At 41.7% G+C, this 23,978-nt stretch overlaps 1 protein-coding gene across 1 annotated transcript; it reads right to left on the reverse strand.

Annotated features, from left to right (window-relative positions):
• Nucleotides 1-2,244: 2,244 nt before the first annotated feature.
• zgc:92313 (serine protease) lies at nucleotides 2,245-22,308 on the reverse strand. The gene is made up of 6 exons (XM_036975153.1): nucleotides 21,939-22,308; nucleotides 19,864-19,976; nucleotides 19,602-19,681; nucleotides 4,964-5,235; nucleotides 3,149-3,309; nucleotides 2,245-3,064 (listed from the first exon to the last, which is right to left on the reverse strand). Exons 1-6 carry the CDS (start codon nucleotides 21,985-21,987, stop codon nucleotides 2,807-2,809), a joined length of 933 nt encoding a protein of 310 aa, XP_036831048.1. The 5' UTR covers nucleotides 21,988-22,308; the 3' UTR covers nucleotides 2,245-2,806.
• Nucleotides 22,309-23,978: the final 1,670 nt, after the last annotated feature.

Here is a 23,978-nt window from a genome sequence, read left to right on the forward strand (position 1 = left end):
TCCACTTCAGCCCGGAAGTGGTAGGCCACACAAGCTCACAGAATTGGACCGCTGAGTGCGTCCAAAAATGATGTCCTCGGTTGCAACACTCACTACCGAGTTCCGAACTGCCTCTGGAAGCAACGTCAGCACAATAACTGTTTGTCGGGAGCTTCATGAAATGGGTTTCCATGGCCAAGCAGCCACACACAACCCTAAGATCACCATGCGCAATGCCAAGCATTGGCTGGAGTGGTGTAAAGCTCGCTGCCATCGGACTCTGGAGCAGTGGAAACGCATTCTCTGGAGTGATGAATCACGCTTCACCATCTGGCAGTCCGACGGACAAATCTGGGTTTGGCGGGTGCCAGGATAACGCTACCTGCCCCAATGCATAGTGCCAACTGTAAAGTTTGGTGGAGGAGGAATAATGGTCTTGGGCTGTTTTTCATGGTTCGGGCTTGGCCACTTAGTTCCAGTGAAGGGAAATCTTAACACTACAGCATACAATGACATCCAAGACAATTCTGTGCTTTCAACTTTGTGGCAACAGATTGCAGAAGGCCCTTTCCTGTTTCAGCATGACAGTGCCCCCGTGCACAAAGCGAGGTCCATACAGAAATGGTTTGTTGAGACCGGTGTGGAAGAACTTGACTGGCCTGCACAGAGCCGGACCTCAACCCCATCGAACACCTTTGGGATAAATTGGAACGCCGACTGCGAGCCAGGCCTAGTCGCCCAACATCAATGCCCGACCTCACGAATGCCCTTGTGGCTAAATGGAAGTAAGTCCCCGCATCAATGTTCCAACATCTAGTAGAAAGCCTTCCCAGAAGAACGGAGGCTGTTATAGCAACAAAAGGGGGGGACCAACTCCATATTAACGCCCATGAATTTGGAATGAGATGGTCGACGAGCAGGTGAAAATTGTATAGTAGCCCATCTTTCATTAGCAGTTGCAATAAACAAGAAAAGAGGAATAGCTTCCAACTTATATTTTGCCCATGTCGGGATTTAAAGCCCTGTAGCTCCAGGAAGCAGCCCCAATCTGTAGGACACCTCAATAATATTGTAAATTGTTCATTCATTGGCAGAGTCACCGTATTAATGTCCTGTCCCATAAGCAATATAATCAAGTCCAATACTGAGCAATAAGTAATGTTCCTTGTACCCACTTGAGGTATCCTCATTGTCTTATGCTGAGGGCTGCGTGATTGTGCATGTGTGAATATTGAGCAAATCATAAATGGGTTCCTTCTGTCGACTCCTCCCCCTTGCGTGTGTTGGGTTTGATCAATCAAATTGATTTATAAAGCCCTTCTTACATCAGCTTATGTCACAAAGTGCTGTACAGAAACCCAGCCTAAAACACCAAACCACACAGGTGTAGAAGCACGGTGGCTAGGAAAATCTCCCTAGAAAGGCCGAAACCTAGAGAGGAATCAGGCTATGAGGGATGGCCAGTCTTCTGCTGGCTGTGCCGGGTGGAGATAACAGAACATGGCCAAGATGTTCATAGATGACCAGCAGGGTCAAATAATAATCATCCCAGTGGTTGTAGAGGGTGCAACAGGTCAGCACCTCAGGAGTAAATGTATGTTAGTTGGCTTTTAATAGCCGGTCATTCAGAGTATAGGTTAGGTTTGATGTGATTCTCAAAGTCTCGAGCCTGCTTGGGAGTGAACGTGTGTGTTCTGAAAGGTAAATATGAGCTATTTGATCTATAACCTGTCTAGCACAACTAGCAAGCTTCTTTTACACATGTACTTTGGGATTCCTACACAAATGTGCCTGATGCCAGTGGAGGAGACTCATTTCTAACAATTGCATTTGATAGCAAGCGTCCTCTCCTCCTCATTGAAGTTTTCAAAAGAAGGACACGAGGAGCCGAGCTAATCTAATTTAGAAAAGGCCTTGATCAAATCTTGGGGCTGTGAATCTCATTTGTCTTTCCTTGATTCCTCACATCCTTCTTATAGGGCATTGGCGGAGAAGTTCTGAGATTTCTCCCCTTGGACCTTCTCTTGCCAATGACCCATGAGAGGATATGAGGAATCAAGGGAAGACCATAGAGATTCATCCGACTTCAGAAATGCATCCTTCCTTCATAGTTACAGATCTCTAAGTTGAATGGATAGGTGTAATCAAGGTCACTACCCTACCTTCACTCAGATGGAATTACTTCATCCTTCTATTTCTTAAGCATTCAAACAGGGCCCAGGTGACAGGAGGAGAACAAAGACAATGGAGATTCTAGAACGCATGTAAGTGACAGTTCTTATAAATGACTGACATTTGTAATCATTTATTTACATTCATTCAAAATTATAAAGAAACTTGATGTTACATTTTACATGACATGTTAAAATGTGCTAAAATAGATCGACAAACATGGCTTTACATTTCATTCGTTCTAAATACCCATAATATCACCGTTTTATCTGCTGATTAGCGATATCTTGTATATTCAGAATCACTTGAATTTGTTAGGAGTTGCATATACATATTAAAACGTAGTATAGTTTGCCACCACAGGTTCGGCCCTTTCCTTTAAAGCAAAATTCCTTTGAAATTTGACACATTTACCTGGTTTTACACGCATCTTGAACCAGAAAGACGGAATTTCTGCTTACGTGGGAAATAAGTGGTCACATTTTGAGTCAGTTTGGTCAAAAAGTTGTTTTGGCATGTTATTAATATGGTAAATAAAAAATTAAGCAGAATATTACCTAAAACAGTAATCTACTACAGCCAAGTTAAGTGTAAAACCAGGTTCATGGCAAATTACATAGAATGTCCCTTTAAGATCTGGCTCTTTTAGGAAGCCCTATCTTAGCAGCTGGCCCATCAGTAAAGTGGCCAGGGAGCTAGCCAGCACTGTCAGGGAGCTGGCCCAGTTGGGACCGACCCGGCCATACAGACTGATCTCTGGTATGTTGCTTTGGATGAAGCTGGAGAAGGTGGACACCTTGGCGTAGACGCCGGGGTGGTTGGCATGGGCACAGCCCAGGCCAAAACTCACCACCCCAGCCTGCACCCAGGTTCCGTTCACCATCTGGCAGACCAGGGGTCCTCCAGAGTCCCCCTGTGGAGAAAGAGGGAGATGGGTGAGAAGTAAGAAAAAGCCAACGTTAGTCTACTATTACACACACAGGTGAGGCGAGCATACCTGACAGGAGTCCTTGCCCCCCTCTTGATAACCGGCACAAATCATGTCAGAACGGATGTCCACTTTCTCCGATGGGTTAAGGTCGTACATCAACTGACAGGAAGACGACGAGATGATTGGCACCTGCACTTGCTGCAGTGTTCCCACTCCACTCAGAGCGACTGAGAGACGGCCAGGGAAGTTGAGGCAGTGTGAGTAGGTAGGTCAAATAAAAGGAGCGAGAAAGCCTACACCAACAATACATTTGGGTTGCGGGTTCACAATTGTACATTTCCTGAGATTTCTGCCGAGCAAGGAGGGGAATTTATTTACACACACAATCAAAACTTAGGACCCCTACTCATTTAAGGGTTTTTCTTTATTTTGTACTATTTTCTACATTGTAGAATAATAGTGAAAACATCAAAACTATGAAATAACACATATGGAATCATGTAGTAACCAAAAAAGTTAAACAAATAAAATATTTTATATTTGAAATTCTTCAAAGTAGCCACCCTTTGCCTTGATGACAGCTTTGCACTCTCTCAACCAGCTTCATGAGGTAGTCACCTGGAATGCATTTCAATTAAAAGGTGTGCCTTGTTAAGTTAAGAAATTCCAGAAATTAATGTGTTTGAGACAATCAGTTATGTTATGGCAAGAACAACTCATAAGCAAAGAGAAGCAACAGTCCAATACTTTAAGACATGGTCAGTCAATGTGAAAACTGGCTCTAATGAGGACCGCCACAGGAAAGGAAGACCCAGAGTTACTTACCTCTGCTGCAGAGAGTAAGTTCATTCGACTTACTAACCTCAAATTGCAGCCCAAATAAATGATTCAGAGTTCAAGTAAGACACCTCAACATCAACAGTTCAGAGCGGACTGTGACAGGCCTTCATCTTCGAATTGCTGCAACGAAACCACTGAGAAGAGACTTGCTTGGGCCAAAAAACACAAGCAATGGATATTAGACCAGTGAATCTGTCCAAATTAGAGATTTTTGGTTCCAACCACCATGTCTTTGTGAGACAAGGAGTAGGTGAACGGATGATCTCTGCATGTGTGGTTCCCACTGTGAAGCATGGTGGTGGTGGTGTGATGGTATTTTGCTGTTGACACTGTCACATATTTATTTAGAATTCAAGGCACACTTAACCAGCATGGCTACCACAGCATTCTGTAGCGATACGCCATCCCATCTGGTTTGCGCTTAGAGGGACTATCATTTGTTTTTTAACAGGATAATGACCCAACATCTCCAGGCTGTGTAAGGGCTATTTGACCAAGAAGGAGTGATGAGTGCTGCATCAGATGACCTCGCCTCCAGTCACCCAACCTCAACCCAATTGAGATGGTTTGGCGATAGAACGCTGGGTTAAGGAAAAGCAGCTAACAAGTGCTCAGCATTTGTGGAAATTCCTTCAAGACTGTTGGAAAAGCATTCGAGGTGAAGCTGGTTGAGAGAATGCCAAGAGTGTGCAAAGCTGTCAAGGCAACGGGTGGCTACTTTGAAGAATATAAAATATATTTTGATTTGTTTAACACTTTTGGTTACTACATGATTCCATGGTTGTTACTTCCTAGTGTTGAGGTCTTCACTATTATTCTACAATGTAGAAAAGTGTAAAACTAAAAACCCTTGAATGAGTAGCTGAGAGTCAGTCAGTCACCGTGACAGGCTTAGACTACTGCATATGGAACATACTGACAGATAGTCCTCCCATGAGTGAGAGTTGACCACTGACAGTCCACTGAGTCAAAGAGGTTGAGGCTCCTTTTAGTGGAAGTTAGATTCTGCCGCTATATACGTAATGCCTTATTCTCTCTTACCCCCATCGCGGATGTTTCCCCAGCCTGTGATGTAGCAGGGAAGGTCCCCAGGGAACAGTGTCCCGGCGTCAGGAAGACAAACAGGATGGACATACGCCGACCAGACGATGGGTCTCTGCAGCTGCACCAAGGCCAGGTCCTGTCCCAAACTTGGGTCAGAGTAGCCGGACGGGATCACGACGCGCTCCACGAGGTACGATATCTCGTTAGGGTTCCAGCTGTTGAGCCGGTGACGGCCAACATAGAGGGTGTAGCCCGACACGTCGAACTGACTGGGAGAGGAAAGAGTTGCAACACCTTACAGCTAACAACTGAAATGCATCTTCACCCCCCCCCCCCCCCCCCCCCCCCCCAATATTGCAAAACACAGCTTAGCCTTTTGTTAATCCACCCGTCGACTCAGATTTTTTAATTATGCTTTACAGCGAAAGCAATCCAAGCGTTTGTGTAAATGTATCGATAGCATAGCATAACATTATGTACACTAAGCATTAAGTAGCTAGGTCACGAAAATCAGAAAATCAAATTAACCGTTTACCTTTGATGATCGTCGGATGTTCACTCACGAGACTCAGTTACACAAATGTTTATTTTGTTCCTTAAAAGATTATTTTTATACCCAAAATACCGACATTTGTTTGTCGTGTTCAGAAATCCACAGGAAAGAGCGGTCACGACAACGGAGATGTATATTCCAAATAATATCCATAATGTCCACAGAAACATGTCAAACGTTTTTTTATAATCAGTCCTCAAGTTGTTTTTAAAATAAATATATATATATATATATATATATATTCGATAATATATCAGTGTGTAGCTTTCTCAATAACAGCGGGAGAAACAATGGCCGCTTTACTCAGTTGCGCAAAACTCACTGAGAGCCCCCACCTATCCACTCATGCAATGTGATCCTTCATGCTCATTTTTCAAAATAAAAGCCTGAAACTATGTCTAAAGACTTGACATCTTAGGGAAGCCATAGAAAAAGGAATCTGGTTGATATCCCTTTAAAATGGAGGATAGGCATGCATAGGAACAGAGAGGTTTCAAAATAAGAGGCACTTCCTGATTGGATTTTCCTCAGGCAATAAGTTCTGTTATACTCAGACAATATTTTTACAGTTTTGGAAACTTGAGTGTTTTCTATCCTAATATGACAATTATATGTATATTCTAGTTTCTGGGGCCGAAAAATAGGCAGTTTCAAATGGGTATGTTTTTTGCCAAAAACGAAAATACTGCCCCCTACACGCAAAGGTTAACTAGGCAAGTCAGTTAAGAACACATTCTTATTTTCAATGACGGCCTAGGAAAGGTGGATTAACTGCCTTGTTCAGGGGCAGATCTTGCAACCTTACAGTTAACTAGTCCAACGCAATAACAACCTGCCTCTCTCGTTGCACTCCACAAGGAGACTGCCTGTTACGCGAATGCAGTAAGCCAAGGTAAGTTGCTAGCTAGCATTAAACTTATCTTATAAAAAAACAATCATAATCACTAGTTAACTACACATGGTTGATGATATTACTAGATATTATCTAGCGTGTCCTGCGTGGCATATAATCTGACTGAGCATACAAGCATACAAGTATCTGACTGAGTGGTGGTAGGCAGAAGCAGGCGCGTAAACATTCATTCAAACAGCACTTTCGTGCTTTTGCCAGCAGCTCTTTGTTGTGCGTCAAGCATTGCGCTGTTTATGACTTCAAGCCTATCAACTCCCGAGATGAGGCTGGTGTAACCGAAATGGCTAGCTAGTTAGCGCAGGCAAATAGCGTTTAAAACGTCACTCGCTCTGAGCCTTCTAGTAGTTGTTCCCCTTGCTCTGCATGGGTAACGCTGCTTCGATGGTGGCCGTTGTCGTTGTGTTGCTGGTTCGAGCCCAGGGAGGAGGGAGGAGAGGGACGGAAGCTATACTGTTACACTGGCAATACTGAAGTGCCTATAAGAACATCCAATAGTCAAAGGTTAATGAAATACAAATGGTATAGAGGGAAACAGTCCTATAATAACTACAACCTAAAACTTCTTACCTGGGAATATTGAAGACTCATGTTAAAAGGAACCACCAGCTTTCATATGTTCTCATGTTCTGAGCAAGGAACTGAAACGTTAGCTTTCTTACATAGCACATATTGCACTTTTACTTTCTTCTCCAACACTGTGTTTTTGCATTATTTAAACCAAATTGAACATTTCATTATTTACTTGAGGCTAAATTGATTTTATTGATGTATTATATTAAGTTAAGTGTTCATTCAGTATTGTTGTAATTGTCATTATTACATTTTTTTTTAAAATATATATATATATATATATATATATATCAAAAAAATAAAAGGGAACACTTAAACAACACAATGTAACTCCAAGTCAATCACACTTCTGTGAAATCAAACTGTCCACTTAGGAAGCAACACTGATTGACAATAAATGTCACATGCTGTTGTGCAAATGGAATAGAGGTGGAAATTATAGGCAATTAGCACGACACCCCCAATAAAGGAGTGGTTCTATAGGGGGTGACCACAGACCACTTCTCAGTTCCTATGCTTCCTGGCTGATGTTTTGGTCACTTTTGAATGCTGGCGGTGCTTTCACTCTAGTGGTAGCATGAGACGAAGTCTACAACCCACACAAGTGTCTCAGGTAGTGCAGCTCATCCAGGATGGCACATCAATGCGAGCTGTGGCAAGAAGGTTTGCTGTGTCTGTCAGCGTAGTGTCCATGTGAGCATGGAAGCGCTACCAGGAGACAGGCCAGTACATCAGGAGACATGGAGGAGGCCATAGGAGGGCAACAACCCAGCAGCAGGACCGCTACCTCCGCCTTTGTGCAAGGAGGAGCACTGCCAGAGCCCTGCAAAATGACCTTGCAAAATGGCTTACAGCCCAACACCGTGCAGGATGTTTGGCATTTGCCAGAGAACACCAAGATTGGCAAATTCGCCACTGGCGCCCTGTACTCTTCACAGATGAAAGCAGGTTCACACTGAGCACATGTGACAGACGTGAGAGTCTGGAGACGCCGTGGAGAACATTCTGCTGCCTGCAACATCCTCCAGCATGACCGGTTTGGCGGTGGGTCAGTCATGGTGTGGGGTGGCATGTCTTTGGGGGGGCCGCACAGCCCTCCATGTGCTCGCCAGAGGTAGCCTGACTGCCATTAGGTACCGAGATGAGATCCTCAGACCCCGTGAAACCATATGCTGGTGCGGTTGGCCCTGGGTTCCTCCTAATGCAAGACAATGCTAGACCTCATGCGGCTGGAGTGTGTCAGCAGTTCCTGCAAAAGGAAGGCATTGATGCTATGGACTGGCCCGCCCGTTCCCTAGACCTGAATCCAATTAAGCACATCTGGGACATCATGTCTCGCTCCAGCCACCAACGCCACGTTGCACCACAGACTGTCCAGGAGTTGGCGGATGCTTTAGTCCAGGTCTGGGAGGAGATCCCTCAGGAGACCATCCGCCCCCTCATCAGGAGCATGCCCAGGCGTTGTAGGGAGGTCATACAGGCACGTGGAGGCCACACACACTACTGAGCCTCATTTTGACTTGTTTTAAGGACATTACATCAAAGTTGGATCAGCCTGTAGTGTGGTTTTCCACTTTAATTTTGAGTGTCACTCCAAATCCAGACCTCCATGGGTTGATACATTTGATTTCCATTGATAAGTGTGAGATTGTTGTCAGCACATTCAACTATGTAAAGAAAAAAGTATTTAATAAGAATATTTCATTCAGATCTACGATGTGTTATTTTAGTGTTCCCTTATTTTTTTGAGCAGTATATATTTATATATTATAAGTTGTAATTGTCATTATATACACACACATATTTTTTTAAAGTGTTGTTTTTTTATTTTATTTATAAAATCGGCCGATTGATCGGCTTTTTTTATGAAAAATCATAATCGGTCGACCTCTAGTGGAGAGTATATACCCACTTATTTTTCAGTGGGCATTGCATATAATCACTTCATAATCCCCAATGACACATATCAGTGTTGTGGAGGTATACAACATAACTAATTAGGGCTTTTGGAACAGATTGGAATGTTTAGCGTAAAAATTTAAAAACTCTTCACATTTCTTCACATTTTAAGCGTGGCATTGGACACAGCAGTACTTCCTAAATGCAATTTGCAGGAACAGTTGTAAAATAGCTAACTGCACATGCAAGCAGGACAGAGATGGAAATAACAGTTTGATAGAGGGGGGATTTAAAGACGCATCAACTATCATGGGTAGCTAATATTAGGATAATGCCTTTGGCAGCTAGATAAAAGAAAGAAACGGCATATGCATTCTCCTGTTCTTTGGTTAAGTCTTAAAAAAATAATAATAAATAAACTTACCTCCACGTTTCTATGGTGGGATTTTGTCTATAGGCTGCTTTGAAGCTAGGTAAGACTTGCCTCATAATATGAAGGGAAATGTCCAGGTTACAAACAATTAAGTTACAGGAAAAATATAGTGATGCTAATAAAAATCAGTTTGTCTTCTGGTAGATAGGTTTTGGGGAGAACCTTTCCACTAAAAGTGGTAACTAGATACAGAAGTAGTCTATGCCTACCTATCAGAATGATATCATTATTATTTGCGTCAATCCAGAGGCCATTTATTTTGCTCATGTGCGACATTAACACCACTAAATCAACACTTGAATTTAAAAAATAAAAAGGGTAACTTACAGCAAGATTTTTCCCAACCTCAAAAGTAGTCTCCTGATGTGGCTTAAGCATTGTTATGGACGTAGAAAACAATGTTTGTGTAAAAAAAGAATATGAAACTTGAATTTCTGACTCAGTTTCAATAGTAAGCCTACTGCACAGTACAGCTTTGGTTGGCCTGACTGAAAGACCAATATGGGATTTTTAATTTTATGTCATTGAGTGTACCGCGCATTCGGAGAGGATTCAGACCGCTTCCCTTTTTCCACATTTTGTTACGTTACAGCCTTATTCTAAAATGGATTTAAATGTTTATTTTTTTACTCACAATAACATAATGACAAAGTGAACGCAGGTATTTAGAAATGTTAGCAAATGTATTCAAAAATAAATAATACCTTATTTACAAAAGTATTCAGACCCTTTGCTATGATTCTCGAAATGCCATGGTCACTGACAGAGCTCCAGAGCTCCTCTGTGGAGATGGGAGAACCTTTTATAGTGGCCAGACAGAAGCCACTTGCTAAAAAGGCACCCGACAGCATGCTTGGAGTCTTCCAAAGGCACCAAAATGTCTCTGACCATGAGAAGCCAGGTTCTCTGGTCAGATGAAACCAAGATTGAACTCTTTGGCCTGAATGCCAAGCGTCACATCTGGAAGAAACCTGCCTCCATCCCTACGATGAAGCATGAATCATGCTGTGGGGATGTTTTTCAGCGGCAGTGACTGGGAGACTAGTCCGGATCGAGGGAAAAATGAACGGAGCAAAGTACAGCGAGATCATTGAAGAAAACCTGCTCCAGACACTCGGGACCTCAGACTGGGGCGAAGGTTTACCTTCCAACAGGACAACGACCCTACGCACACAACCAAGACAACGCAGGAGTGGCTTCGGGACAAGTCTCCGAATGTCCTTTAGTGGCCCAGCCGGAGCCCGGACTTGAAACCAATCTAACACCTCTGGAGAGACCTGAAAATAGCTGTGCAGTAACACTTCCCATCCAACCTGACAGATCTTGAGAGAATCTGCAGAAAAGAACGGGAGAAACAACCCAAATACAGGTGTGCCAAGCTTTTAGCGTAATACCTAAGACTCGAGGCTGTAATCATTGCCAAAAGATGCTTCAAAGTACTGAGTAAATGGCCTCAATACTCATGTAAATATGATATTAGTTCATTTGCAAACATTTCTAAAAAGCAGTTTTTGCTTTGTACATTTAAAAAAAGAAAAAAAAAATATATATACACACACACATATATACATATATATATACACATATATATATATATATATATATATATATATATATATATATATATATATATATATACATATATACATATATGTGTGTGTGTATATATATATTTTTTTTTTTAATGACAGTTGAAGTCAGAAGTTTACAAACAGCGTCGACAAATACATTTAAACTATGTTTCACAATTCCTGACATTTAATCCTAGTAAACATTCCCTGTCTTAGGTCAATTTAGATCACCACTATTTTAAGAATGTGAAATGTCAGAATAATAGTAGAGAATTATTTATTTCAGCTTGTATTTCTTTCATCACATTCCCAGTTGGTCAGAAGTTGACACACTCAATTAGTATTTGGTAGAATTGCCTTTAAATTGTTTAACTTGGGTCAAACATTTCAGGTAGCCTTCCACAAGCTTCCCACAATATGTTGGGTGAATTTTGGCCCATTCCTCCTGACAGAGCTGGTGTAACAGTCAGGTTTGTAGGTCTCCTTGCTCACACATGCTTTTTCAGTTCTGCCCACAAATGTATGAGATTGAGGTCAGGGCTTTGTGATGGCCACTCCAATACCTTGACTTTGTTGTCCTTAAGCTATTTTGCCACAACTTTGGAAGTATGCTTGGGGTCATTGTCCATTTGGTCGCCCATTTGCAACCAAGCTTGAACTTCCTGACTGATGTCTTGAGATGTTGCTTCAATATATCCACATAATTTACCTTTCCCATGATGCCATCTATTTTGTGAAGTGCACCAGTCCCTCCTGCAGCAAAGCACCCCCACAACATGATGCTACCACCCCCGTGCTTCTTGGTTGGGATGGTGTTCTTCAGCTTGCAAGCCTCCCTCTTTTTCCTCCAAAAATAACAAATTCATTATTGCCAAACAGTTCTAATTTTGTTTCATCAGACCAGAGGACATTACTCCAAAAAGTACAATCTTTGTCCCCATGCGCAGTTGCAAACCTTAGGCTTTTATATGGCGGTTTTGGAGCAATGGATTCTTCCTTGGTGAGCGGCCTTTCAGGTTATGTCGATATAGGACTTGTTTTACTGTGGACATAGATACTTTGTACCTGTTTCCTCCAGCATCTTCAAAGTCCTCTGCTGTTCTGGGATTGATTTGCACTTTTCGCACCAAAGTACGTTCATCTCTAGGAGACAGAACGCATCTCCTTTCTGAGCGGTATGACGGCTGCGTGGTCCCATGGTGTTTATACTTGCGTGCTATTGTTTGTACAGATGAACGAGGTACCTTCAGGCGTTTGGAAATTGCTCCCAAGCATGAACGAGACATGGAGGTCTACAATTTTTTTTCTGATGTCTTGGCTGATTTCTTTTGATTTTCCCATGATGTCAAGCAAAGAGGTACTGAGTTTGAAGGTAGGCCTTGAAATACATCCACAGGTACACCTCCAATAGGCTAATTGACATAATTTCAGTCAGAAGCCATGACATTTTCTAAGCTGCTTAAAAGGCACAGTCAACTTAGTGTATGTAAACTTCTGAAGCAATAATCTGTCTGCAAACTATTGTTGGAAAACTTACTTGTGTCATTCACAAAGTAGATGTCCTAACCAACTTGCCAAAACTATAGGTTTGTTAACAAGAAATTTGTAGAGTGGTTGAAAAACAAGTTAATGACTCCACCCTAAGTATGTAAACTTCGACTAAAACTGTAACCTTTAACTAGTCAAGTCAGTTAAGAACAAAATCTTAATAAAAATGAGGGCCTATATTGTGGGGCATTGTGTGTAGATGGGGGGGGGGGGGGGAGCATTTAATCCATTTTAGAATAAGGCTGTAATCTAACTAAATGTGGAAAAAGAGAAGGGGTCTGAATACTATCTGAAAGCACTGTGTGTCACTGTTTCTCATAGGAATTCACACATGGTGCCTTTCATTCGCCAGGCGGGCAGTTTGGAAAAATGTTATCAAAATTTGAGTCTACCCACTTCTCCAGCACTGGGTACAGCCAACTGGTCAAAAAGAATAACCCCAATATGTAGACTTAACTGTATAGATTTTTCTTCCCCATCACTAGCAGTGAGTAATGTTCCCTTTAAGCTACACACGGGCGCAGCTCCCCGGGATAGCCGAGCTGAAGAAATATCCACCCGTGCAGAGAAGCACGAGATTTAAACTTTAACTTCCTAGAGTTTTCCCACCTTAGTTAACACTGTCAATATTTCCCTTTACTGTGGGACTTTGTGATCGAAGCAACACAATTAGCCACTTTCAAAGCAACATACCGAAAAACATTATGCAAGAGATTTTGTTGTAGGCAGGACACATTGGAGTAGGATTCTATTGCATTGACAGGCACGACTCCCGTACTCTACACAGACCGGTACGCTGTAACCAATCAGAGCTGCAGTAGACCTGTATGCAAATAGACCATCGCCATATGGATCTGTGCCGTTCACTGATCTGGACTGTGTTTACAGCATGAGCGGTTGTGAGTAGATGCGCTTGTTTTGAGATCAAAGCGAGAGCTCCATGTAGCCACTTGTGCACATTTGTTCATATCATTTGCTAGTTAGTTGTTAGCCCAGTTATAGATCAATGGGGGAGTGGTTACTTCCTACAAGAGCAGAAAACATGTACATTTCTAGACATCTTTGAAAAGCGAGTCAGGTACAGAGGCAGTGTTGTATTTTAAAACAGGCTTGAAAAAGCTAAATAGCCAATAGGCATAATTGTCTGATTCTCTGTAATAATGGTATGAGAAAAATACATTTTATTTTGTGAAGTGGGTTCTTGCATCAAACATTCAGTCATTTCCCTGTCTGAAGGACAAGTGGATAAACAGGTTAATATCAAGCCCTGCATGTTTTTTTTTTTTCATAAGTCTCATGAAATGTACATTGAACACCACACGTTGGCTGCTACTGTAGGCTGACTGATAGAACAGCTATTTCCGTGTAAAAATGTTATGGGATACATTTTCTCCATTGTTTATGACGATAGGCCACTGTTATGCCTACATTATGATCACATAATTTGACAGTGGTCAAGTACGCTGTGGCTAACTTAAAGTAGGTACAGCCTCAGTGTTCACAGTAAACACACGCTGGAAGTTGCACAGAATTTTCAAGTTCACACTCAGCAGACCTGCAATTTGCTCAGTGCATGGGTGAGTATGGCCCAGTGCATCACTGGGGCCCGAGCAACCTGCCATCCAGGACCTCTAACAAATTGTCAAAGACTCCAGCCACCCATGCAAAATACTATTCTCTCTGATACCGCACGGCAAATGGTACCAGTGCACCAAGTCTGGAATCAACAGGACCCTGAATAGCTTCTACCCCCAAACTATAAGACTGCTAAATAGCTAATCAAATGGCTACCCTTTTTTGGTACTAACTCTTGCAGTCTATCCACACACACACACACACTAGACTCTACACCCCCTGTGGCAGAAGAATCAGAATTAGTTGTGTAACATAGATAATTTAGATGTCTTATCTGCATAATATGCTTATGTGATATACTTGTTATTAGAACGTATCCCTTTGGACTCTGGTGTTGGCAGTTGCACTTCTTCTCTCAGCTGGGGCTCAGTCACCTGGGGCCCAGTCACCTGGGGCTCAGTTACCTGGGGCCCAGAGAGGGGAGAGGTCAGGCGTGTCTTTGACATGTTCCTGGTGCTATGCAGAATATCAGAAAGGGAAGAGGACAGGAGGGAACATTGTCTTCATATGAAGACAATGTGTCTTTACCTATTCTTAAACCATGTGAAGGGATGGCGTGATTAATGGGGAACCAATTACTTGTCTCCACAATGTCTGTGCGCCAGTCACTCCCTCCTTTGGCATTGGGGGATGTGTGTGGTAGTGTCTGGAACTATTGTATGTCATCTCTGATGTTGCACTTATCCTGGGATAGTGTATGACCTAGAGGCTCACTCCCCTCAGTGAGCTTGTCCAGGAGTGGGGTCAAGAAGGGGCTTTATTTGAGATGGGAGTATCTGGAGTTAAATCCACAATCCAATCCAGGTGTAAAATCAAGCAGTACAGTGTGGCCTAAAACAAGCAGTTACACCGACAGGCCCCGGTGGCAATACATTTATGAAACCGAAAGCTTACCTTGACTTGAAAAAGTTGCCGTGTTGGCTAGCCTTAGCATGCTAGCTAACAAATAGCATTCCTCTCAGAGTCAGGTTGCTGAAGAAGCCGAACTAGTTGCATTAGCTAAGTAAGTGAAAGGTAAACTAAGAAAAATATATATATACACACACAATGAAATTTTGCTCTGCTGCTTCTCCTTAAACTAAGAAATTCCTTTGTTCAACTATCAGGGTTCTACACTAACTTTTTTCCACAGGTGGAACCAACTTCAAGTGGTGGCACCAACAGATGATTTGGTCGCACCAATCATTGATAATGACCTGGCCCCAGTCCCATAATGTGCCTGCATGCCATACAGAACCAGGTAAATAATGACTAGCCATCTTTTGAATTAGCACGCCCTTGTGTTCTCACATAGATTTACTGTAATGAAAAAAAGAGACTTGCCAAATGTATTCATTGCAGATTTCAAAGTGCCCCATGTTATTTTCTGCGCAATCCTCTAGAGGGTAGAATTTGAAAGGAAAAAAATTACACTTGATACCAGAATTATACCACTATTGAGTTTTTCACTCTAATTTTTTTTTTTTTTAATTTATGTGTTGAGTTTCACTCAAATTTGAAAAAAAAAATGTTGTTATATTACAATGTTCTAAGTTCACAACAATGCTTAAACCACATTGAGGGACCATTTGAGGTCTGGGGAAGAAAAAAAAAATCATAGAAATGTAAACTTTCGTATAATCACCTTTTAATTCCGGTGTGCACCAGCTATACAGGTGTGGCTGGCAACAGTATGTCACTAGCACACTAGTGATGGAGTTGTCAAAACTAAAAATGTCCACTGGATTGATGCATAATCATCCTGCCAGGTAGGCATAAGCAACTTTGTCTACCCGATAACAGTTAGGCTATCATTAGCGTCGCTAACAGTTACACAATGAGATCAACACACTGACAAAACATTAACACCCACTGTTTCCATGACAGACTGACCAGGTGAAAGCTATGATTCCTTATTGATGTCACTTCTTAAATCCACTTCGAATCAGTGTAGATGAAGGGGAGGAGACAGGTTAAAGAAGGATTTTTAATCCTCGTGACAACAGACATGGATTGTGTATGTGTGCCATTCAGTGTATGAATGAGCAAGACAAAAGATTTAAGTGCCTTTGAACTGGGTGTGGTAGTAGATGCCAGGCGCACCGGTTTGTGTCAAGAACTGCAATGCTGCTGGTTTTTAACCCTCAGTTTCCTGTGTGTTAATACACACAAATTGAGGCTGTTCTGGGGACAAAAAGGGCAGGGGTGCATCCTGTTTCCATTGATTATCCTTAATATGTTTCTACAACTTGGAGTCCACCTGTGGTAAATTCAATTGACTGAACATGATTTGGGAAGGCTATTTTAGGCCCCAAAGTTGACAGTTAATGTCAGAGCAAAAACCAAGCCATGAGGTCAACGGAATTGTCCGTAGAGGTCCGAGACAGGATTGTGTCGAAGCACAGATCTTAGGAAGGGTACCAAAACATTTATGCAGCATTGAAGGGCCAAGAACACAATGACCTTCATCATTCTTAAATGGAAAAAGTTTGGAACCAACCAAGACGCTTCTTCAAGCTGGCTGCCCGGTCAAACTGAGCAATCGGGGGAGAAGGGCCTTGGTCAGCGAGGTGACCAAGAACCCAATGGTCACTGACAGAGCTCCAGAGTTCCTCCGTGAAGATGGGAGAATCTTCCAGAAGGACAACCATCTCTGTAGCGCTCCACCAATCAGGCATTTATGGTGGAGTGGCCAGACTGAAGCCACTCCTCAGTACGTCTGGAGGAAACCTTGCACCATATGTACAGGGAAGCATGGTGGTGGCAGCATCATCATTCTGTGGGGATATTTTTCAGCAGCAGGGACTGGGAGTCAGGATCGAGGGAAAGACGAACGGAGCAAAGTACAGAGATCCTTGATGAAAACCTGCTCCAGAGCGCTCAGGACCTCAGACTGTTCACCTTCCACAGGACAATGATCATAAGCACACAGCCAAGACAACGCAGGATTGGCTTCGGGACAAGTTTATGAATGTCCTTTAGTGGCCCAGCCAGAGACCGGACTTGAACCCGATCTAACATCCCTGGAGACCTAAAAAGAGCTGTGCAGCAACTCTCCCCATCCAACCGGACAGAGCTTGAAAGGACCTGCAGAGATGAATGGGAGAAACTCCCCAAATACAGGTGTGCCAAGCTTGTGGTGTCATACCAGGAAGACTTGATGCTGTAGTTGCTGACAAAGGTGCTTCAAGAAAGTCCCGAGTAAAGGGTTTGAATACATTAATGTAAATGTGATCAGCTAATTTTTTATTAATTTGCAAACATTACTAAACCTGTTTCTGGTGTCGATTGAATTAATAAAACAATTTAATCAATTTCAGAATAAGACCGTAACGTAACAAAATGTGGATAAAGTCAAGGGGGTCTGAATACACTTTTTACAGTGCATTCGGAAAGTATGTGGACATCCCTTCAAATTAGTGGATTTGGCCATTTCAGCCACACCCCTTGCTGACAGGTGTATTAAAATAAAATAAAAATCAGGCACACAGCCATGTAATCTCCATAGACAAACATTGGTAGCAGAATGGCCTTACTGAAGAGCTCAGTGACTTTCAATGTAGCACCGTCATAGGATGCCACCTTTCCAACAAGTCAGTGAATCAAATTTCTGCCCTGCTGGAGCTGCCCCGGTCAAATTTAAGTGCTGTTATTGTGAAGTGGAAACGTCTAGGAGCAACCATAGCTCAGCCACGAAGTGGTAGGCCACATAAGCTCACAGAATGGGACCGCCAAGTGTTGAAGCGCGTAACGCTTTCAAATCGCCTGTCATTGGTTGCAACAGTCACTAGAGTTCCAAACTGCCTCTGGAAGTAACGTTAGCATAAGCACAGTTCGTCGGGTGCTTCATGAAATGGGTTTCCTGACAATGATATCTGGCACACAAGCCTAAGATCACCATGCGCAATGCCAAGCGTCAGCTGGAGCAGTGTTAAACTCACTGCCATTGGAGCAGTGGAAACGCATTATTTGGCATGATGAATCATGCTTCAATATCTGGCAGTCCGACGGACAAATCTGGGTTCGGAGGATGCCAGGAAAACGCTACCTTACCGAATAAATAGTTTGGTGAAGGAGGAAATAATGGTCTGGGCTGTTTTTCATGGTTCGGGCTTGGCCCCTTAGTTCCAGTGAAGGGAAATCTTAACGCAACAGCATACAATGACATCCTAGACAATTCTGTGCTTCCAACATTGTGGGAACAGTTTGCGGAACTGCCCTTTCCTGTTTCAGCATGACAGTGCCCCCGTGCACAAAATGAGGTCCATACAGAAATGGTTTGTGGAGATCTTTGTGGAAGAACTTGACTGGCCTGCAGAGCCCTGACCTCAACTCCATCGAACAACTTTGGGATGAATTGGAACGCCGACTGCGAGCCAGGCATAATCGCCCAACCTCACTAATGCTCTTGTGGCTGAATGAAAGCAAGTCCCCGCAGCAATATTCCAACATCTAGTGGAAAGCCTTCCCAGAAGAGTTGAGGCTGTTAAAGCAACAAGAGGGGGGAGGGGGAACCAACTCCCTATTAATTCCCATGATTTTGGAATGTGAAGTTCGACAAACAGGTGTCCACATACTTTGTCATGTAGTGTATGTCTGAAACATGTATTTTTATTTAACTAGGCAAGTCAGTTAAGAACAAATTCTTATTTACAATGACTGCTTGTTATAAATAAATACATTGAAATATTTATGACGAAACACAGACAAGAATAATGTGGCCATTGCCTGACTAAATAGACAGCAAGCTCGTCGGTCTTGCCATTTGAGATTTGAGAGTTATTGTATCATGTTTTAAAATCAGAAAGCAACCAAAAACCAGGTTCCCCTTCTAATGGAACACTTTGTATTGAGAACCAATTTGAAACCAACATTTGATTTTGTCTTGCTCAAAACCGCACATGATTTCACCAAAACAAGAGCATCAGACTAGTCCAACACCCTTCAATGTTTGAAGTAGGCTATTCCATGACTGTTGTGATTAGCCATACAGTTAAGACGCAACTGTTTAAATACCTGGTTTGCATACCTATTCGTCGTCATAGCATTTACAAGTAGATATAATTTGAAACATCTTTCCTACCACTGTCGGTCTCCATGCAACAACCAGCAATTTAAAGCTGCGTACTCGATACCCGAAAGATTATCGAGGTTATACGTGTGTGACAATTAAATCGACATAAAAGATGGATACCCAAAGTTGTTTATTTTTTTAATCAATTATGTAGCCGAGATTAAAAATAGTATTATAATATTTTTGTTCACTTACTTGTTTCAATTTCCTGTGCCGTCGTCACCTCTTCCCGAAAGTTGGTATATTTTTGGTCAATTGCACATTACGGTTTGAGGCTACTGTAGACCATTGTAAAACTGTGTTTTAATCCATTATTTGGTTTCATGTGAATATATTTAGTATAGTTCTATCTAAAAAAAGGATAGCTTTTTTAATGTTAAACTTTTGTTTTCATGTAATTCACTGAGTAGGGTGGTCCTCCCCTTCCTCCTCTGAGGAGCCTCCACTGGTAGAAACTTACTTTGGGAAGCAGTGGGCAGCAGACAGCACCCAGTCCTTAGTGATGATGGTGCCTCCACAGATATGGCCATCCTTCGCTGTCTAAAGACCAAGAGGGGGAAAGAGGTAAAGAGGTTGAGGTGAATCATCAAAACAGGTCTTATTCCCCTCTCTCTCAGCAGTTCAGCATGATGACCAACACACACACACACACACACTAAAATCAGACAAACAAGTCTTCATGCATTTTGTTCATTCCATATCATGACTCAGCGCTGACATACCTGAATATCCACTTGCCACGGCCATGCCCCCATTGATGCATCTACTCCTCCCACAATCCTGTTGCCCATGGGTGGTTGACCACACTCTTCCTGAGCGTGACAAACCATGACACCTGAGAACAGTAGGCGAAATGGGAATTAGACCAGTCGTGTAGAAAGTACGCAATTGTCATACTTGAGAAAGTAAAGACACCTTAATAGAAAATGACTTGAGTAAAAGTCACCTAGTAAAATACTACTTGAGTAAACATCACAAAGTATGTTTTAAAATATCAAAAGTATAAGTATAAATCATTTCAAATTCCTTATGTTAAGAAAACCAGATGGCACCATTTTTGTTTAACAGATAGCCAGAGGCACACTCATACATAATTTACAAATGAAGAATTTGTCTTTAGTGATTCTGCTAGATCAGAGGCAGTAGGGATGACCAGAGATGTTCGCTTGATAACTGTGTGACTAACAATTTTAGGTGTTAGGGAAAGTGTATGAAGTAAAAAAAATACCTTATTTTCTTTAGGAATGTAGTTTAGTAAAAGTTGTCAAACATAAATAGTAAAGTCACATTCAGATACTCAAAACAATTACTTATGTAGTACTTTAAAGTATACCATTACCAAACAAATATTGTAGTTTTGAAACTGCAGTCGACTGTGGTATTTTGGACCCAGTATTTGCAGCATATTGCAGTTATACTGCACTCTGACTGCCATATTTTTTGTAAGAGTTTTTACTTAAGTACTTTACACCACTTAGCAGGACAAGAAAATTGTCTAATTTACACACTTATCAAGAGAACATCCCTGGTCATCCCTACTGCCTCTGATCTGGAGGACTCACCAAACAGAGAACATCCCTGGTCATCCCTACTGCCTCTGATCTGGAGGACTCACTAAACAGAGAACATCCCTGGTCATCCCTACTGCCTCTGATCTGGAGGACTCACTAAACAGAGAACATCCCTGGTCATCCCTACTGCCTCTGATCTGGAGGACTCAATAAACAGAGAACACACCTGGTCATCCCTACTGCCTCTGATCTGGCAGAATCACAAATTCTTCATTTGTAAATTATGTATGAGTGTGCCTCTGGCTTTCTGCAAATCTGCCTTTTGGTTTGTTTAATATAAGGAATTGGAAATGTACACTTTTGATACTTAAGTATATTTAAGCTGCTCTTTTGCACACCAGTATCTCTACCTGCACATGACCATCTGATCATTTATCACTCCGGTGTTAATCTGCTAAATTGTAATTATTCGCCTACCTCCTCATGCCTTTTGCACACAATGTATAGACTATTTTTTTTATTTATTCTGTGTTATTGACTTGTTAATTGTTTACTCCATGTGTAACTGTGTTGTTGTCTGTTCACACTGCTATGCTTTATCTTGGCCAGGTCGCAGTTGTAAATGAGAACTTGTTCTCAACTAGCCTACCTGGTTAAATAAAGGTGAAATAAAATAAATTAAATCAGCAATTACATGTACTTTTGATACTTAGGTAAATGTAAAACCAAATACTTTTACTCAAGTAGTATTTTACTGGGTGACTTTCACTTTTGTCATATTCTGTTAAGGTATTTTTTGCTTTGACTCAAGTATGACAGTTGGGTACTTTTTCCACCACTGCCTTTAAATTGATACATGCCTACGTGAGTACGCTGTCGATTAGGGCTGGCCTAGGCCCAAAGTGCATATGCTAAATTTGATCAAATACCCACAAACAGAACCGTCATTCTGTTACCAAACTTAGTATCTGCACTGTACTTCAAGTAGATGTTTTCGTGAAATTTTTTGTGGAAATTGTTGAAAATAATCATTGTGCACAGTTGCATGGTTCGCTTAACTTTGCAATCGAAGTGTTAAACACATTTAAAGTAAAAAATCTGAGTATCAGCGTCACTCCTGCCGTAGAAATGCCCATAGGCAATGTTGCCGGAGTAGCCAAAACAAAGGTACCCAAATACAGGTCTATATTTTCTTTGCAACCCGCAAATGAGTCGATTGAAATTACACACAACTGACCTACTTCACTGACATGACCAGGTTATAGCATAAAGACATGAAAACTCACCTGTGAAACACCAAAGAAGTCTAACATAAAAGTCTGAATTCGGTATCATTTTCGAGGGACACGCGAATTTCGGGTAGCCCCAAATTTCCCCCCCAAAAACGGTAGTATTCTTGAGAAGTCTTGTGTTCTAAATCAAATCGTCCGTACAGCAGCTAATTTTCACGGAAACCCACTTTCCACAATAGCGGTGTTGAAATCCTTCAGGGCGTGTGAATGGTTAAAAATACGTATTAAAATGTCTACAAAATGTATGCCTTGCGAAAACAAAGAGAACAATACGGTTACTGACAACCTCTTGGTTTATGCCTCCATTTAATACAAGGTTTGGAGAACCAGACCTGTGGACCACGTTCGTCAGAAAATCTCTAACGCTGGGACAGGCATTTGATTGTCCCTTTCGTTTATCACGTGAGCAAAGCACCTGTGATCCTACAGGGGAAGGTGTGGCAGGGGGTGTATTCCTTACGCCTATTCTGTTGCAAAAATGTTTGCAATAGAAATCGTTTATTCCAAACGGAAAACGTTTTGCAACAAAAAAAACGAGAGTTTCTTTTGGACAAATTCAGGTAGGTCTCCCCTATTCTGACCCCGAGTTGGCTCTAAAGGATATCCTGTATTCTGACCCCGAGTTGGCTCTAGAAAATGTATCTTCAATATTATTCCTCTGGCAAACACACCCATTTTAAACAATTCAGAGTCAAAGATAGTTCAGAAGAAAATCAAGGGTTTGATCTATCTGAGCTCATTAAGATGAGGTAGCTCATTAACTAGCTCATCAATATGATTTGTAAAAGACAGCTTTTCATCTATCCAGATGCCCAGATATTTGTAAGGAGGGACATGATCAATATTGACACCATCCAAAGTACATATGCTTAAATCATCAGAGTTATTTTTTATGCGCTCTAGAGAACAACTTATACTTAGTTTTACCTTTATTCAATACTAATTCCAGGTCAAGAAAGTTTTTCTGTTGTACAATGAAGGCAGGCTGTAGTTCAGATAGAGCCTGGTCAACCGTGGGACCATAGCATACACAACAATATCATCAGCATACAAGTGCAGGTTGCAGTTTTTTTTTTTTACAGACAAGTCGATATTGTTTATGTAAACAGTAAAAAGTACAGGACCCAGAATCGACGCCTACAGGACACATTTCTTAAAAACTAGTTAAGGATTAGCCCCTTTTTTTCAATTTTCACATAAAATTACATACCCAAATCTAACTGCCTGTAGCTCAGGCCCTGAAGGAAGCAAGGATATGCATATTATTGGTACCATTTGAAAGGAAATACTTAGAAGTTTATGTAAATGTGAATTGAATGTAGGATAATATAACACAATAGATCTGGTAAAAGATCATACAAAGAAAAAACCAACCGTTCATTTGTATTCTTTTGCACCATCATCTTTGAAATGCAAAAGAAAGGCCATAATGTATTATTCCAGTCCAGGTGCAATTTAGATTTTGGCCACTAGATGGCATCTGTGTATGTGCAAAGTTTTCAACTGATCCAATGAACCATTGCATTTCTGTTCAACATTTTGTATCAAGACATCCCAAATGTGCCTTATTTGTTAATTAATAACTTTTCATGTTCAAAATTGTGCACTCTCCTCAAACTATAGCATGGTATTCTTTCACTGTAATAGCTACTGTAAATTGGACAGTGCAGTTAGATTAACAATAATTTAAGCTTTGTGAATATCAGATATGTCTATGTCCTGGGAAATGTTCTTGTTACTTACAACCTCATGCTAATCGCATTAGCCTACATTAGCTCAACTGTCCCGTGGAAGGGACAGCGATCCCGAAGAAGATTTATGTTAAGAAGCTGAGAATAAAAATGGGCTTGTTTTTCTAGAAATACATCCTGTCTCATGCTACATAGTAGAAAGCAGATCATTCAGTCGACGTTCCTATCGGTCCTAGACGATGGCGACATCACCTATATGAACGCATCTGCCACTTCCCTGAAGCCATTAGATGCAGTTAATCATAGCGCACTGCGCTTTATTACGGGCAACAATTTGAATACT

Source organism: Oncorhynchus mykiss, chromosome 3 (genome assembly GCF_013265735.2).
Source record: "Oncorhynchus mykiss isolate Arlee chromosome 3, USDA_OmykA_1.1, whole genome shotgun sequence".
In the NCBI taxonomy this organism is placed as follows: domain Eukaryota; kingdom Metazoa; phylum Chordata; class Actinopteri; order Salmoniformes; family Salmonidae; genus Oncorhynchus; species Oncorhynchus mykiss.

Coding starts and splice junctions, on each gene's coding strand:
- zgc:92313 (XM_036975153.1), bottom strand. CDS start 21,987: ATGATACCGAATTCAGACTTTTATGTTAGACTTCTTTGGTGTTTCACA. Junction 3,310..4,963: donor GGGAAACATCCGCGATGGGG/GTAAGAGAGAAT, acceptor GCCGTCTCTCAG/TCGCTCTGAGTGGAGTGGGA. Junction 3,065..3,148: donor GGGGCAAGGACTCCTGTCAG/GTATGCTCGCCT, acceptor CTTTCTCCACAG/GGGGACTCTGGAGGACCCCT.